This window comes from Micropterus salmoides, unplaced genomic scaffold, assembly GCF_014851395.1.
Source record: "Micropterus salmoides isolate LMB-PRFRI ecotype aquatic unplaced genomic scaffold, ASM1485139v1 Ms_hic_scaffold_4, whole genome shotgun sequence".
NCBI lineage: Eukaryota > Metazoa > Chordata > Actinopteri > Centrarchiformes > Centrarchidae > Micropterus > Micropterus salmoides.
In genome coordinates this window covers 29,451,708-29,469,018 of record NW_024043372.1, presented here as the reverse complement: position 1 = coordinate 29,469,018, position 17,311 = coordinate 29,451,708, and the positions used below count along the sequence as shown (strand labels likewise).

Below are 17,311 nucleotides of genomic sequence, written 5' to 3'. Positions count from 1 at the left end.
AACCTCCTGGCGTGCTGCAGGGAAGGAATAGCAGACTGAATGTGATTCATCCTGACGCCAGCATCAGTCTTGTGGCTGGCACAGTCTTGGCATGCAGATACACAAGCGCTAACACACACACACACACACACACACAGAAAGCAGCCTTTCCTGTCCAGAGTTTACTCTGCTGGCTGGTACGCTGCCCCACATACCACAGAAGAGGCACCAAACATGCTTGAGCTGCAGTGCTGTGATGCGATTAGACATGGCGGATATCGACAGTGCCTTTTCACAGATTAGTATGTCACTCTCTGTTGTGCTAGCCATAGCGGATGGGTTTGCAATGCATGGATTTTAGAGAACAGTAGCTTGTGAAGACACTGATACGATTGTGTGCATGATTTTGTGTGTGAGGGAATGTGTTGTACATGTGCTTTCTGGCACTGCGTGACAGTACAGCATCTTGTGTTTGCACTATCTCTCTGTGTATGTTTCTGTCTGGCCAAAATATGTGTTTATGTGGAGACATGTGGATCCCAGCAACAGAGGCGAGAAGAATGATATACAGTATTTAGCTGGTGCACGCTTCAGGAAGCAGCCTCAAGATGTTTTTTCTTTTTTGTCCATGAAACAGCTCAAGTCAGTGGTTTGCATCTTCGTCTTTGGGTTGGTCATTCACAAGCATGTGTTAATATTCTTAAGGGAACTGAGGGTGATGATCACATATATGTTGCTCTTTACCTCTCTTCTCCTGTGGTCTTCGACTTGTGTGTGCCACACACACATTGGAATCTGATGGGGAGAAAAAAAAGTGATGTTATATCATCTTTATTGTCAGTTTGATCCTAAGAATGAATGGCGTGTTTATGGCCAGTGACGCCTGTACTGCTAATTCAGAACCACCCACACACAAATGGAGCTGAAGGAGCAACAGCTTGTCTCTTTGAAAAGATACCAAATGCAGAATCTTTCAGCAAATTCAACCTGCCCTCAGATAAGCCCAGCTCTCTGTGCACGTGTGTCGGTATGTTTGTGTATATTATGTGCTCTAATTTCATGTGTATATGAGGGTCTCCTCAGTGTGTGTCCTTGTTCCCGTGTCTGAATACTTGGCAGCCTTTCATATTCCTTGTCGCTCTTCCAGTCAGTCTGCAACCTTTTTAAACAGTGGCTTCATTGATGCTCAGGTCTTCTTATCCTTTGCCCTCGACTTGGACAGTTTTAACCAATCCCACACTAACTTTACTGTTCCCCATTTTGTGTGTGTGTGTGTGCCTCTAGAGTTTCATACATACAGAATAAGCATACAATTGCATGTGTTCTTGCTCCCATATGTGGGTGCATTGCTACGTAGCAGAAGTGTTTGTATGTTTTCTGTGTGTGTTTGAGTGAAACATATGTGTGAGAACCAGGCTATGATGTCATATGTGGGTCAGCAGAAGGACATTATTGTGTCTGGAGCTCCACGGGGGGTGTACGTGGTCTGTTTTCGGCCTCCTTGTGCCTGAGTGGTGCAGCACAGAGGCCCGTCTGTGGCCTGGAGAACCCGAGGAGCGCCAGGAGCCCACGGGGCGAATAAATGCTCTGTGAAAAGCGTGTTAACAGAGGTGTGAAAGAAATCGGAGGGCGAGACACTGGGTTTTGTGTGGAAGTGTTCCCTCCCCCTCGCCTCTGCAGTACACATGCTCCCTCTTTCTTTCTTTCTGTCTTACTTACACACACACGCGCTTACGGTTTTCGTTTCGCACACCTCACACGGAGGTTCACAGTTCAAATAAACAGCGGCTCCAGCAGCGGGCCGGGTCTGGTGTAAACAGCAGCGGGCCGGGGTTATATAGTTTCTCTTGGGGCACTGCTCTCTCTCACTGCTTCCTAATGGGCCATGTTTTAAATGGGGAATGTAGGGGAGCAGCTGTAAGTGGGGAATGAAGTGGGTGAAGAAAAAGCTACAGATGGAAAGAGACTTATGTGACTACGCTGTGAAGATGTTAGCTCAGACCTGGTATTCAAAACAAGCCTACAGTACATTTTAAATGGCAAGTGATGGAATGATGGTCTGCCTTGGAGACTCAGAGATGTGTTCACTTTGAATGTTTGACCTTGATTTGTTAAAAGTTATTTAATGGGTTTCGTTTGTGTGTGCGTGTATTTGTGTGTGTGTAAATCGCTCAGTGTGACTCCTCCTCCCATGCCTTCTCCAAAGCCTTGTCTGTCCTTGTGTGAGTATTTGCTGGCTAATGTCTCAGCTCTCTGCAGCGATCAATCAATAAAGCTCCTGGTTCACCGTCTTTATCGGCTCGTGATGAAACACACCACCAGTGTGTCACATCCTGGAAATGGCAATTTCTCCTCCAATCCATAACCACCACAGGCCTTTGTGATCCTGTGGGGAGAGTGCTGTGTGGCCTTATGGACGGACGGACGGACGGACGGACATGTGTGTGTGTGTGTGTGTGTGTGTGTGTGATCTGCTTATCATCCATCCCCCTTTCATAGGGTAAACAGTATAACAAGATGAAATGTGGGAGGAATTAAATTGAGGAATCATTTCAAGAAAAAAAGCAACCCTTAAATAATGTCTTTAGGCTTTCAAAATGTGTTATTATTAGTCTTTTAATTGAAGTGATTAACAAAGTGACTGAGTTTTTTGCCTAGTCCAGGGGTTTTCAAAGTCTGAGACTGCGGGCCTCCCCTCAGACAAAGCTTGGGAAACGGCACCCCACCACCACATCTTTAGTTTACTTGGTAAGTTTCGCTCAATTCCTGGATGCCTATGGGATAATGATTATATAATTTGATCCCACAGACACTGAACATTTGAGCCAAGATAACATTATATTTCTGTTTGATATAACTTCTTACTACACCAAATATATATATATAAAAAAAAGGTAAGGTATTTATTAGTTTCTTACTCTGATGGAGGGAAGGCTGGACTACAAACGAGCTATTTTCAGGCAGTTCAGAGCAAAGTTTTCTGTGGGAGATGGGAACTCCCTTTGGGGTGGACCTGGGCTTTTTCACTTTGCAAACCTAGTACATGCACAAAAAAGATATATAACTCAATAAAGGAGAGGGGAAAAGCATAATAGCACCTCTTTAATAATAAATGTTATCTTTGATTGTTGCTTTTTTAGTTTGAGTTTTGAATATGTAATGTTGTAGAGAGATTGGATTTGAAACTAAGAATTCAGGGACTTTAAATGAGATCAGATTTTTTTTAACCCTCAGAACATTGAAGGTGTCTAAACAAAATGCAAACACAATATTTACAGATTCTACAGTGTCTTTACAGGCCATGTATCCACATCCTCCCCATCGCTTGTACTGATTCGTTAACAGACTTGTGCATTTGAGTGTTCTATATAGGTATGCCTGTGTCTCATAGGTCAGTCTGTAGCCTATGTGCATTGATGGAAAGTAATATAGACCTTCACGTTTCAGTAGCTAATTAAATGGCCTTGATGGAAAGACTCAAATGCTTTGAACAATGACAGCGCTGCTCCTCCCACCGCAAACATGTTGCCACTTGTAGTCAGTCTGTAGGTACAGTATAAACAGAGCAAATTGAACCTGAAGGTGTATTCATAATTGATTATTTTGACTTGTGTTCAAGTATGTTTTTCGTCAATAATAAAAATTCTTATTCAAATACACACACAAACAGGAAAACTCTGACATACAGTTAGTGTGTTGAAAGAATGTCTTTTCTCCATCTAGCTGAATTGTGTGGACAAGAAATTGCAAACCAAACTTATGGTGTGGTTTTACACAAGCACAGCACCCTGTTCATGTACATTTTTCTCATTTTCTCCAGAGTGGATCGAACACCCTGAGGCCAAACTCAGTTTGATGGACTGATGCTGTCTGTCGCTGCTCTACCCACAAGTCAACTAAAGCTAAATATTTAAACGTGCCATAGCTGAGTGTTGGAGTTTATTTAACTAAAAGTTTGGGCTGAAACCATTACGGGAGAGCTCTGGAGAAAGTGGAGTTCAAACCACCCCCTTGACATGGAATATTTTTTGAATACAGACTATGTTTGGGTCGCTAAGGCAAAAAGTATTTGCCTTAGCGAGTCTCCTCATTCCTCACCTTCTTTTTCACTCTTCAACACCATTTTCATTCTCTTTATTCCCGTTTCTTTGCTTGTACCTAACATAACCTCTGGTTCCTTTACTTTTATTGCATTTTATCTCTAGATTTAAAATTCATGGAAAAGCAAAAACCTACTGAGCATCAAGCCTGCTCCAAAGGCTTACCAGCTAAATACACATTCAACATGTGTCTTTTTTGCTGCACCTACTCACCCCATCTGGAGTTATTTGCTTTGACGTGGCTTCTTTATAAAGAACAGTGCCTACAAACCCTCAAACTAATCCACATACAGTTTTGTGTTGGCTTGGCTTTAATGCAGCCTTCTGAAAGTAAGGGGTAAGATCGTATATCAAGACTGCGGCTGCCACCACACAACTGTGGTCCAGCTAATGAGTATGCTAATATTCATCATTAACGATGGAACATCTGGTCAGTTGGCATGTGATTGTGGCCACGGGTGAGGGTTGCAAGGTGATTTGTTACAGAGAGAGCACCAGAAATAAAAGTCAGAAAAGGGTTTAGTTGGTGGAGTTGATGTTAGTGAATAAAACAAAAAAACCATCACTGAGGAAGATGGAGAGAGTCGGCAAATCCGTATCGACACCCCCACCACTCATCTGGGTCATGATGACAAGGTGAGGAAGAGGAACATCAGTGGAGGCTCAATGAGAGAGTTGAGTCAGAGAAATGGCTGCAGGGTGCTGAATGTGGGAGTTTCAGATGTGGGTGGTTCATTCATAGAGCCACGAGATCGTTCTGCATCAGAGCCGTGGCTGTATGTGTTGCTGGGAGAGAAATGGGAGATTTTTGTGCATTACTTCACAACATTTTTTCAAGAGATTGCTTTTCAGCAGCAGGTTGGGGAGGTTGAGCACTCAAAAATCTCCTCTCCCAAATGTCTCTATATTTCTAAGGCACGAACAGAGGAATAATAATAATGTCAAAACTAATTTTTCATTGTCCCTTGTTTGCCATTCCTCATATCCCACTGCGTCCACTACAGTATTTCTTTACTTCCTACAACTGTTCCTCCCTTTTTTCCTTTTTTTTTTTTTTTCGCAAACCAGAGCATGACCTAGTTATGTTTTGAATCAGAATCCACATGTACAGTACGGCTGAGAAAAGCTCACAGACAAACCGCCGTTGTTGGGCACAGCACGCTGGAAATTGAGCTGCGTCGCCCTGGAGAGAGCTGTCTACAGTGGAGATGGATGGTCTAATGGATAGACCAAGGTGGAGGGCTTGGAGTGTGTTTTTCCTCTGTGCTGAAGAGCCCTTGTGTAAGTGGGCCAGGAGGGGCAAAAAATAGCTCCAGTCCCCTTGAGGAGTCACTCCACAAGGTCAACTCATTGCCCTATGCCGTTATGTGTGAAACTAAGTGTCCATACTCTTTCCTTCTCCCCCTTTCTCTCTTTTTATTTTTCACTGTCTCCCTCTACTTTCCCCTCTGTGACTTAATGGCTTACCCAGACCTCTATATCAGCAAGGTCTCTGCAGCAAGTTGAGTGTGTGTGCTAACGAACCCCCAAGCTAATTAGAATTTCAGCCAAGCTGGCTGCTCTCCTCATTTCCTTGCCATTTCCCTCCTGTTGGACAAATACAGTTTCACCCCTCAAACCATGCAGAATTAATCCAGTCAATGTTCAACATGGGATGAATAATGGCCACTTATCTGCTGGTAACATGGGTACAGAGGGGCTCTTGGGTGGAGGAACCATAGTGAGCCCCCAGTATTGTGTCAACCTAAATCTCCTTTCTGGGCAGAGTAGTTGGGTCAAAGAACTGCTGTTTCATGGTAGAGGGGAGGTCAGTGTGTCTTTAGAATGACTCTGCTCTCACTGAATGTCAGGCTTCTTCACCAACACAGTGACCAGAGCTGGGTTAAGCAGTGAACCTTTATACAGACTGGCAGCCATTTCCTCTTCTTTGTAACTGGATGCAAGTGTTCATGTGAATCATTACACCTTTAATGTAGCGGAAGGACAGCAAACAAACACACCAGGACTATCTGCTTCGGTTGACAACAACTTCCTCATCGTCTCCAATGTGCCATTCACTGAGTTCAACGCCCTGGTTGTTTGATTTGTTGGTCTGTGTCCTAGCACAGAATCCAGCAATTTAGGCTGGTTATGCTTGAAGCAAACTTTATGGAACAGTGTTGTCAGACCACATCCAAAGTGTTTTCATTCCGAACAGCCACACTCAAAGGCGGGGTAATTTACAGCACAACTGGGATTCAAAATGTTGCACTCTAACATACACAAACTGACAGAAATCAGAAAAGTCTGAAAAAAGAGAGCCTGAGAGTGAAGTTCAAATCATGCTTTCTTTCTCATCTCTTTTTAATTTTAAATATAATTTTGATAATTTCTTTCTCCTGTTGAACCTCAAAAATCCTCTTACTGCTCGCTATACTTCTCATTGCTGAGGGCAGGTCTGGTTGCTGAGGAACGATATGATGTTATAATATTACCCTGCCCTCAAAATCATGGCTGCCACAAGTCTAGACCAGTTTGTTAACGGGGCTGCAACACAGTTAGGTAGCCAGCTGGGGGATCAGATTCTGGGCAGTGTAAATACTTACAGCAGTTAGAAATCTGCTTAAGAAACTTTCTGCAGTGGTGGGAAGAAAAGCTATACGGGAGGGGACGCTAGGTTCTCTCCCTCCCTCCCAACATGTCTGAGCTATCAGCTGTTGGGGTGAGTCCCAGCTGCTTCGTGTGTTGACTCTAGAGTGATAGCCATCGGCATTTGCCACATGAAAGGAGAGGAGACTGGTGTTCCTAAAAAAGCAGATGAGAAATAAAGATGAGGAGGCCATGTTGGGATGTTGGCTACATTTCAAATCCAGATAAAGGCATTGATTTATCAGGAGTGTATTTCTGACCATATCAGGCAGCGTGTAAATCAGTTCCGTCCCTGGTAAGACATGAATAATGTTCTTGTAGGATAAGATCCTTTGAGTCAATACAACTTTCTTACATACTTACTTGCAGACAGGGCTCCTGGTCCTGCGGGAACATGTATTTACAATATCGCTCATCCTGTGCTTTGATAGAGACAAAAGCCTCAATATGCCTATGCCTGCTTAGGAAGGGAGTAAACCTGTTTGGCTCTCTGTCTAAAATTACCATCTCTGTGCATGCCAAGCATCCATGAAGGCAATGCTATCTGTGGTATGTCCCCCAAGCTGGCCTCTATGATTTTATTCAGTCCTCTCGTGGCATTTAAAACCGCTTACTGCACTTCGAGGAACAGTTTATTGGGGAAAAGGGAATGAATTATTTGGGGGAAATGGCTGGCCCCAAACCAGTTGACCCATTCTGTGGTTGCTCCGAGCAGAGGACACTGTCACTTAGGGCTCCTTGTAAAACCGTGGATAGGCTGTAAGTACAGCCTGAGCTGTAATTGATATTCTTGTGTTTGTAAAGGGGCTGCGATTATACGGTATAATGGACGAAACTAAGACATAGTGAGAGTTGCCCTGCCACGTGTGACACGAGAATCCAGTGCAGAAAGACTGCTTTCACTAAACAGAAAACCAGAGTTTTAGACTGACTGACAGTTCCTGAAAGGAGAAGAGAGACTGCAGCACTGTGCTCAAAAGCTGAGGAGGTTGTTCAGAGCTGCCGGCTGTTTTCAGCGGCGAAATTCTTCCTCGTTATTTCAAAAGCAAGCCTTTTTATTGTCCTTTCTGCATTTCTTGTTTTTTTTTCCACTTGTGTTTGGCCAACAGGCAGCAGCAGGGTACTTTGGGAAAAATATACACAAATCTTGATTTAATTACTCTCCAACCCACTTCCATGCTAGCCATTCTTCCTTTGAAATCTTCCACAAATCTGTTAAGCTGTGATTGCCAGAAAACTTTTGGGCGTTTTTCCTTTTTCTTGACACATTTTGCGTTACACAAATAAGCAAATGAGAAGCCGCTGTGGGAACACTCCTACCACTCACTGTAGTAAAAAAGAGAAGGGAGATAACATTACAGAGTGTATTGCCATGTGAGTCTTTGAGAGTTTAAGAAGGAACCAAAATAGCTGAGATGGTGACAATCTGTTAGGGAACAATTGTGCTGTTAATGTTGTTGCTAATGATCAAACAGACTCCCTCTGTGTGTGTGTGTGTGTGTGTGTGTGTGTGTGTGTGTGTGTGTGTGTGTGTATACATAGGTCTCTCTATCTATAGAGAGAAATGTAAAATTATCCTGTTTATGAACTTTTAAGAAATAACAAGTCAGCCTAAAATACTAACAGGCCCAGTAGGTGCACAAAAATAAGCTACTGGAGTTTCAACATCCGAATAAATTGGCTTTACATTTGTTTTTGATTCTGTCAATTTCCATTGGCTTGTAAGCCTTTTGTCCTTTCTTTAGGTGATGTCCGTTTCTTATGTTAAACAGCACTGGATTGTTTGCAGGGCCTCAATCCCCCCCCCCCCCCCCTCGCTCTCTCTTGCTCTCTTTCTCTCTGTCTTCTTGTCTTGGGCCAGTTGATTCGGGGAAGTGGCTTCATTCACATGCAAATCCTGCCAGAACACCAGTCATTCATGCTGCTAATTACACCACTGTTGGGACGCTGACTTGCTGACATCACTCCGGGATGTTAGCATGCAGGGAGGAGAGAGGAGAATGGTGGGCGACAGGAAGTTAGCAACATCACCTCAAAACAAATGCTCAAAATATAATATAGGGGCTTCCTCTAAAGTGTGAAAGTACATTACTGACCATAATTAATAAAACGATAAATAAAGCAAATTGTTATTCAAAGTCCTCTCAACGATTTCCATCGCATGTAATGGTCATCATCTGCAGACTAAATGTGCTTAGTTGTCTCTGAGATATATTGCGTTGTACATGTGTTCTGTCTGTTAGCCTAATTTGGGAAGAATCTTTCTAAAAATATGTACATGAATCACAATAAAAAGCAGTTTACATATAACGAGAGATTTGACTCTGGTCTTTGCTGTCTGCATAGGCCTAGATACACAGAACAAGCATAAACAAACACACACACTACAGTGTACATTATACACACATGAAACAACACAATAACAACATTTGTAGACCATAAGACAGTAGTCTATACTAATATTTTTTGCAGGTATTATTATGTCGACTACATGTAGTAGTGGAGATAATACTGTAGCATATATATATATATATATATATATATATATATATATGCTACAGTATTATTTACAATGATGAATAAATAATAATAATTAGTAAACACAAGTAGATGTTAGAGTCACCAGGTTATTGCACAGGGATTGTTCCAGAAGTTACAGGAACTTCATATGATTGAAGTTACTTAATATCTACATTTGCAGATGTAGTAAATAAAATCACAATGAGTACATTTAGTAGATTGAACTATTAACCCAAAAATGATACATCCCCAAATTTTTGACAGTGGTGCTCTTATTTTCAAAGTGCAACCGGAAGTGGGCGTGTTATTTATACGCAATAGACACCGGTTAAGGATTAAAGCTCTGCTGTTCAGTGGGTCGGTCATCAAGGAGCGGAGCAGCTCGGCCCTCCGTGCACTTACTCACCGAAAGTCCGCACAGATCTTCATATTTACACTCTGCAGCAGTAACCCCGCTTCCAATGGAGATTTCACTTTTATTCGTTTGGATTTCAAATATTTCTGCGGAGTCTGGCTCTTGTTTGGACCTGTGAAGGGGGACCTGATCTTTACACACTTAAGTGGGCGCTTTCTCCTCATTTTGCTGAACTCCTGAATGTGTTTGCGGAGCGCCGGGGGTTGACAAAAGGCTTTTAAACGGAGGGGGTAAATGTAGCAGAGGGGTGCAGACACCACGCAGCGGGTGAGAGTGGGGTGTTTTCGTGGCAAAGCTGTGGCATTGGAGTTGTGTGACAAATTTTCCAATGAGGAAGACTTATTTTAAAACCTGCACCAGCAGCACAGAGGTCAGGGGTATGGCTTCCCTCCGCCGCAGTTTATAAGAAGGTAAGCATCTGATTATTTATCGTGTTTGCGTTGCATTTGGAGCCGTTTTGCAGCACCAACGGCGAACCACGCTGGGGCTTTAGATGCGCAGTGGAAAGGAGATTGGCGTCACAAATGTATCTATTTAGAAATCGAGTTCGTTTCTGACTACCACCTCTTTACTCTCTCTTTGAAATGTGTGCGTAAAGAGTCGAAGGAATTAAAGTCTTCTCCGCAATGTGCAAAGTTTTCACCCTCTTCAAGATTCTCATAGTAGGCGTTCATCGTCACTTTTAGTCATTCATGCCTTAAAACTGGGTGTTATTTGGGTGAAAATAACAACATGCAGAGTTGTCAGACTCGCTCTGCAGCGCGCTCTGCAGCGCGCTCTCTATAGACGTGCTCTCCCCGGTTTATATCCCCCACCCCACCCCCTGTAGCGCGATGGTCAAGCTTCTGTGTGCTTTCCAGCCTCAGCGCCTTTGTTGTGCAGCCTCTGTGCCATATGGATTGTAGATTGCATAGTAAATAAACAGATGAATAAACAGGCATCAGTAAAATATTTCAGATTTCCAAATCAGCTGGTCTCATGTTTCTCATTTCAGGTGTTATTATGTTGTCATTATTTGAACTTTCCTTGTTAAAAAGGCTTTAATTATTTCCTGGAGTTTGGTGCAAACTGCATTGGAAAAAAGTGGCATAATTGCAGCTCCATGGCAGTTATTTTAAAGAGAACATTACAAGACTCAATGCCGGCTAATTGACCCATTTAGACTGCTACTTTTTTAGCAGCGTAAAGGGTCACTGGATTAGCACATGAATGGACTGATGGGTGAGTAATGAATAATGTGGCTTCAGCTGCTGGCTGCAGTATCACTGGGCTCCTGAGAACCGCCAAACATTTACTGAACTGACAAGAGCTTATATAACAAATCAACATTATTTCTGACCTCCCCAACTGCCTCTGAAAAAAAATGAGTCAAGTCTATATGATATTCCAATAAAATTCTTAGCAGGAAGGTCAGATTTGCTGAGATATTTTCTCCTAAAATGTATCATAGACCAAATCCTTTTCATATACTGTGTGTTGCTGGTTAACTGATTCGCTAATGGTCTGGCACGGTGTCTGAGTAAGTTCTGAAGTCTGTACTGAGGCTGTCTTGAAAGCCTGTCCCTTCCATGACTGCCCCCTGTTCCCATCCAAAGTAGTGTCACTCTATGTAACCATCAACACTGAATGAATAAGTAATGTGATCCAGTCTCAAGTATAGCGTGGTTGCAGCTGAAAAGCATCTCGTTCAGATGTTGCATAAATCTCTCTCTCTCTCTCTCTCTCTCCTTTTTTGCTGCCCCACACAAGTCCTGTACCAATTATTTCAATTATTAGACTGAGAGAGAATGGGAAGTTATGGTATGCGCATGGCTTTTTCAGTTACTTTACTGCAGGAAGAAGAAACTCCACTCTCTTACAGATCTACAATTTAAAAAAACAACAAAAAGTACAAAACTTCAGGGTCAGCAGTCACTGTAAAAATAGCTACTGTACTGAACAACAACAGTAATTTTAAAGAGTCAGGGGTTAGCATTTAACAACTGCATCTTCCATGAGGGTTCGTTGCACTTTTTTAAAGGGTTATTCCAGCAATTTTGTATTGAATTTCCATAAAGTTGGGGGGGATTCACAAGAAAAAGTTTAAGAAAATTAATCATTAAAATTGAAGCAGCAGAGGCTTGAGATGTCCCAACCTTTTGTGGTCTGGTTCAAGCACCAAGAGTTCTGGCTACTACATTTCCCATAATGACACTCATTAGCATCTATTAGTAGACTGACCCCCACCCCACGCACACACCTCCTAAATTTAGTTCCCTTTATCCCGACATCTCCAGTTTGTTTGCAGGCTTTCTGTTGAAAAGTGTAAATTCCAGGCCCAATTCAAGATGACATCATCAGGGTTGGTTTTTCAAACTTTGGAAAACTCCACACAGAGCCACAACTATTTTTACAACTACACTACATCTGTACCATTGGTGAGTGTCCCATTTAAAACTCATCAACAAGTTGCATATATGGTGCTGTCCATTCCAGTAGAATAAAATCCTCAGGTCGAGGCTGGTGGACCAGAGGCTAGTTGAAAAGAGGGCCTCTCTATAATTTGTTATGACAGGTGGATGCAGGCCTAATCTCTGTCCGCAGGAACACTATGCATCTGGTTCTTACTAATTGGCCGGTAATGGAAAACGTCTTTGCCGAGCCTGATTCTTGTCGGGAACACCTCCAGTCATATTTAACTGTGATTAACTCCTAATGGCTCTGAAGTCAACATGCAGCAGTGTCGCTACAAAGAGTTTGTTTGCTTGTGGATTGGTCATTTGTGAAAGCAGGGTGATTCCTTGAAGCCCCTGAAAATCTCAACAACTGCTTCAAAACACTTTACGGAAATGTTGAACTCATCCAACAAAAGGCCATTAAAGAGAGAAGAGTCTGTCCCCCTCTTCCCCCTATTCCTCCAAAGAAAACAAAAGCAGCCGCAGGAAGAGAGGAAAAAAAACAAGACAAGAATTGGCTGCAGTGTGCACCCAGCTGTTCTCTCTTCTGTGCTCTCCTCTCTTGTCATCCAACCTCCGCTTTTGTGTAGAGCTGCCGTTTAAAGATGGGATTTTAATCTGACCGTCTAGAGTGATGCCGTGGAAAAGCTGCAGCAGTTTTTGGGAGCTGCTCAGGAATGAGAGTGCTCTGAAACTTCAAACCCTGGAGTTAGTTATAAACCTAGCCCCGTTAAGTCAATATTTGCTTTGCTTTGAATCACATCTACTACTACTACTACCACTATGGTAAATTTGAGTTTTAAGACCACTTGTATGGCCAAACTTGAAACCATGCTTGCTAAAGATCTTGCAGCAGTGACCTAAAGTGATTGAATCCAGTAACTGTCAGAGGTACCTATCAGAACCTAGTGATGTATTAAAACCACCTGCTACCTGGGTTACAGGTCTGATGTAGAGGACCAGGAGGATGATAATTAACCCGAAGTGGTGAATCATTGTCCACCAACATAATGGTCACAGGGATTACTATCCAACATCATACCCCCCCAGGTCCTGAACAAAACCTCACACTCCAACTGACCAACAATACGGCAGCATTTACATCTCCCCGTAGATGAAAGGCCAGTCAATATTTGAATAAAGAACAAGCCTTTTAACTTCATTTATGAGGCGTCAGTGATGCACTTGACTTGTATTACCAAAGTCCCCAACTCTTTCCTAATTGAAATCATGTAGATTTTAAGGGGATTAGGTTTCAGTAGAGGGGAAATCCCAGGCATGTGCATGAAGCGTGTTGTAAATCATGAGGATAGAAGAGGAGGGAAGGAGCAACAGGCCCCTCTAGGCCTACAGTATCTCAGCCAGCATCGATGTGGGGATGTCTGTGAGGTGAATCACTGGAGGACGATCATCATCACACATCTGGACTGAGAGAGTGGGTCAGAGAGGTGCTTTTCTCCAAAGGTCACAAGCTTCTCTGTCTCTGAACTGAACTCCACAGAGACTGTAGGCAGTGTGTGGGGCAGGGGCGATGTGCCCTCTCAGAAGGAATGTAGTGGGAAATGCTTGCCTTCTGCTTTGGGTATTTGTATACTCTTATCTCAAAGAGTCCCTCCTCACCCCAATGTAGCAATAACTACTTACCACCTTGCAGCGTGTCAGAACATTAGAAGAAGTGTCCATAAGTGCACAATCCTATATCTTCACCTTTGGTGCCTTTCACTTTCAGTCGTGCTCCCGGGTGTGGGTGTGTGTGTGTTCTTGTAGATGCAAACACTTGTTTGTGTGTGTGTCAACCAGTTAATCAGCCTTAAATTAGTAATGATGGTGAAGGTGCTGTGCTTTAATGAGGCAAGCTGTGTTGCCTCTGGCTATAGCATCGTGCCGCTGGGAACAGGGATTTGCGAAAACAACCTTCTACCAGTCAGCCTGCTCGACAGCTACTTGATGACTTTGTCTGCCTGAGCTGCGTCGCTGCTCTGTTTATCATAACCATCAATATTCATGACGATGGTATCTGGCCACTTCATGTGCCTTGTTAATATTTAGGCAGTCAGTTTGTAAAGCCGGTGGCTGGCCTTCCACTGTGACAGCTGAAGTAGCAGAGGTTTACCTTCCTGCTCAGGGTGGTGTTGAAAGCTGGAGCTGACAGTAATAAACTGCGAGGCTCCTGGTGGATGGTGAGCAATTTCAAGTGGTGATGGAGAATTTGACCAACTTTAGACCTATATGTTTGTATGTTTTCTTTTTAAGGATTACATGTCATTTGACCAGTTGTGGCATGTCAGTGGTATGTTTTACTTAGAGAGCTACAGGCAGTTTCAAAGTATTTCCAGTGTCTGTTCTATCATCAGCATCCATCAGTGCTAAGCCAAGTAGTCTGAAGTGCTTTGTTAAGCAAGACTCAAACCTTGGACAAGAAGTGCTCCTTTGAACAAAAGACAAGGTGGGACCAGCTCTCTGCAAGGTGCCATCTGCGCTCCAAGCTCTTTACACTAACAGATTTTCTGCCAGCCAAGCTGTCAGTCTATCAAACAGTGTCCTTAAGCTCCTCTGTAGGGTTGTCTGTCAGACAGGCAGGTATCCGTCTGGGAAGGTAATGGGATTGTCTCCCTGGTTTGGATGCCTGAGGGGCAGCAAGGGTTAGTGGGATGCAACCTTCTGGCCACCCATACTTTCCTCTTCATGCAAGGAATTAGAGCTGTCAAGAACAAGGGAATATGTACAAATGCACCGTCTTCTCCAAGTACAGACCTCAGTGATGGTGGCCTATATTTTATTTTGAATCTATCCACTCAAGTATTTAACCCACATCCTGTTGGGCTTTTTGTGAGACGTCTCACAAGCTCTGTGTCATTCTCTGAGGAGTAGTCTGTTAATCCTAGTATTTTGTAAGACAACACTCCAGAATAGTTGTTTGAATCTATGAAATATATCTCTCTTTATTACCCTCTGGACACTACTGAAGATGAAAGAGCAGTGAGGCAGAGGAGTGTCAGTGTCCAACACTCCCAACCATGTTTTCTGTGGAAACTCGCACATGGATACTTTCCATTTTATAGTTGGGTGGGTCTGCTTGACTAATGAGAGTGGCTAAGCTTCTGCTAGTGTTTCTCAATAACCTTGTACATAGGAAAGTGTGTGTGTTAGTGTGTTTGTACAGTACTGCTTTCCATCACTGTCATTGGCTGTATTCTGCTAATTTCCCTAGCCTGTTTTTGATTATATCCTTGTTCGTGGTACCCCTTACGTTGAGCATTGCATTTGTGGCATTCACATTTTACTGTGAGAGCTGCAGTGGGAAGCCTTGACCTTTGAACTGTGTGAAGTTCACATTCTTTATGGGTAGAGGGTCTGCAAATATGCACAAACGCCATGCAGTTTTGAGTTTCACAGAATTTTCTTTTCAGGGTTGAAGGGGTGGGGTGGGGGTCCTTTTACAGGTTGTCTGAGGTTAAAATCAGTTTGACTTTATTTTTTTTTTCCATCTGTGATTAATGGCAGGCTTCAAACGCCCAAACAGCAACCGAGTATGACGTCTTGTTTTGGCTGAAACCATATCGCCCCAAATGTGGCTCTATTTACATAGTGATTTATTAAACTGAATGTTTGTTTTCACCGTAATGGTGGCGTATTGTGAGTTAAAATGTAAAAAAGTTCAGTTCAAATCACAAATCACCATTTAGGTCAAATAACGACTGCTTTCATTTTTTATCTTATTCCATTTAATGTTTCAACACAGAAGTGTAGTCTGCGTACAGTTCTAGCTTGACAGATGTTCTTTGTCTGTGTTTATAGGAAGATCTGTGTGCACTGTAAGTGTCGTCGTGAGGAGCATGCTGTGACAGCCATGCCTGTAGAGATGGAGAAGACGGTCACCAAGCTGATGTATGACTTCCAGAGGAACTCTACCTCAGACGATGACTCGGGCTGTGCCCTGGAGGAGTACGCCTGGGTACCACCAGGTCTTAAACCGGAACAGGTATTAGCATCTTACACTCATCAATCTGAAGATCAGTGCACTAAAGTGCACCGAAGGTTTGCATCCGCAACACTTGAAAATTCAACTCGATTCAACCCCACGTCTTTGTCCTTTTCTCAAAGTGTCTTTCCTCTATTTCAAAGTTTTGTTTGTTTGTTCAAAAGCAGGTGTTAACAACAGACTGCATTGGCAAATGGATCATATGACAGTGAGAGCCCTGGGATTACATTAAAATTACATTCAGCATGGAGAAATGTTTTCAAAGATGTTTTAGTGGGGATGGAAGAGCAAAACAAAGGCGGGGTGGACAGAATTTCAGTGACATGCACAGACAGATTTCAGTTAGACAGTTTTAAACATTTACATATATTCTAGTATGGCTAATAAAAATTCCAGACACCACACTGTTTATAGTGTTACACCTTGCACCTCAGATATGATAGCATACCAGTTATGCTGAATGCTCCTTCTGCAGGCTAATGGATAACGAGGTTTGTGTGGCTCCAGCAGTCAAATTAATCTCCTATTAATTCGGCCTGCAAACACGTTTACAGTAGGTTTCACCGCCCCCAAGACGACTGAGTTAATCCTGTGTAATACACAAATGCGTTAAATGGTCCCATGCATGTGGAAGAAAATCCTCTTTTACAATACTCTATTATGCAGTAGGTGTTCACATGTTGGAGGGTTTCCAGTTTTATAGGACAATAGAAGCATTTATGGAAGCTGGGTTCATTTGTTGATGAGCTGAACTGGTCAATACAATGTTGGCAAAACAGATGGCTGTTTTCTCCTCCAAGGACTGTGCTCAGCTATTTTTAATCCCTCTCTAGGGTCACACGTCTAACCCCAAAGTCAATTAGGTTCTCGTCTAGTGGGGATATGACCTCAGGAACAGTCAGGCCATAATGGAAACTGGACTGTGCAGTATTGTATGAGCACAATACTAAACAACCTTGAAAATAACTTGGGCTGTTTTTGTATTTTGTGTGAAAATTGTGACAATTAAGAGCATTTCAAGCAGCCAAGATAAAGAGTCCATAGTTAGATTTCTATTTTCCCAACCTGACGAAGTCCTTCAAGCTGTGGAAACATGTTGAGTGACCTCTCACAGAGAAGCAGAAGTACGCCCGATGTGGGGCTTTTCAACACCCAGCATTCCTCTCCACAAGGTAAAGACACAGTGAGAATAGAGGGAAATGGTAAACACAAAGCTCATCTCCAGGATCAAAACAGGGGTTTAGGTTTCCCT

At 42.9% G+C, this 17,311-nt stretch overlaps 1 protein-coding gene across 3 annotated transcripts in view; it reads left to right on the top strand.

Moving 5' to 3' along the window:
- prickle2b (prickle homolog 2b) overlaps positions 1-17,311 on the top strand; it is an 88,445-nt gene that overhangs the window by 59,867 nt on the left and 11,267 nt on the right. For 2 of the 3 annotated variants that reach the window (XM_038695627.1, XM_038695629.1), the window contains one exon: positions 15,876-16,059. In XM_038695627.1, coding sequence (XP_038551555.1) covers positions 15,876-16,059 — 184 coding nt within the window. Of the gene's footprint in view, positions 1-9,586; positions 10,053-15,875; positions 16,060-17,311 lie in introns of those variants that run through there. The other variant, XM_038695628.1, reaches the window with a different exon arrangement.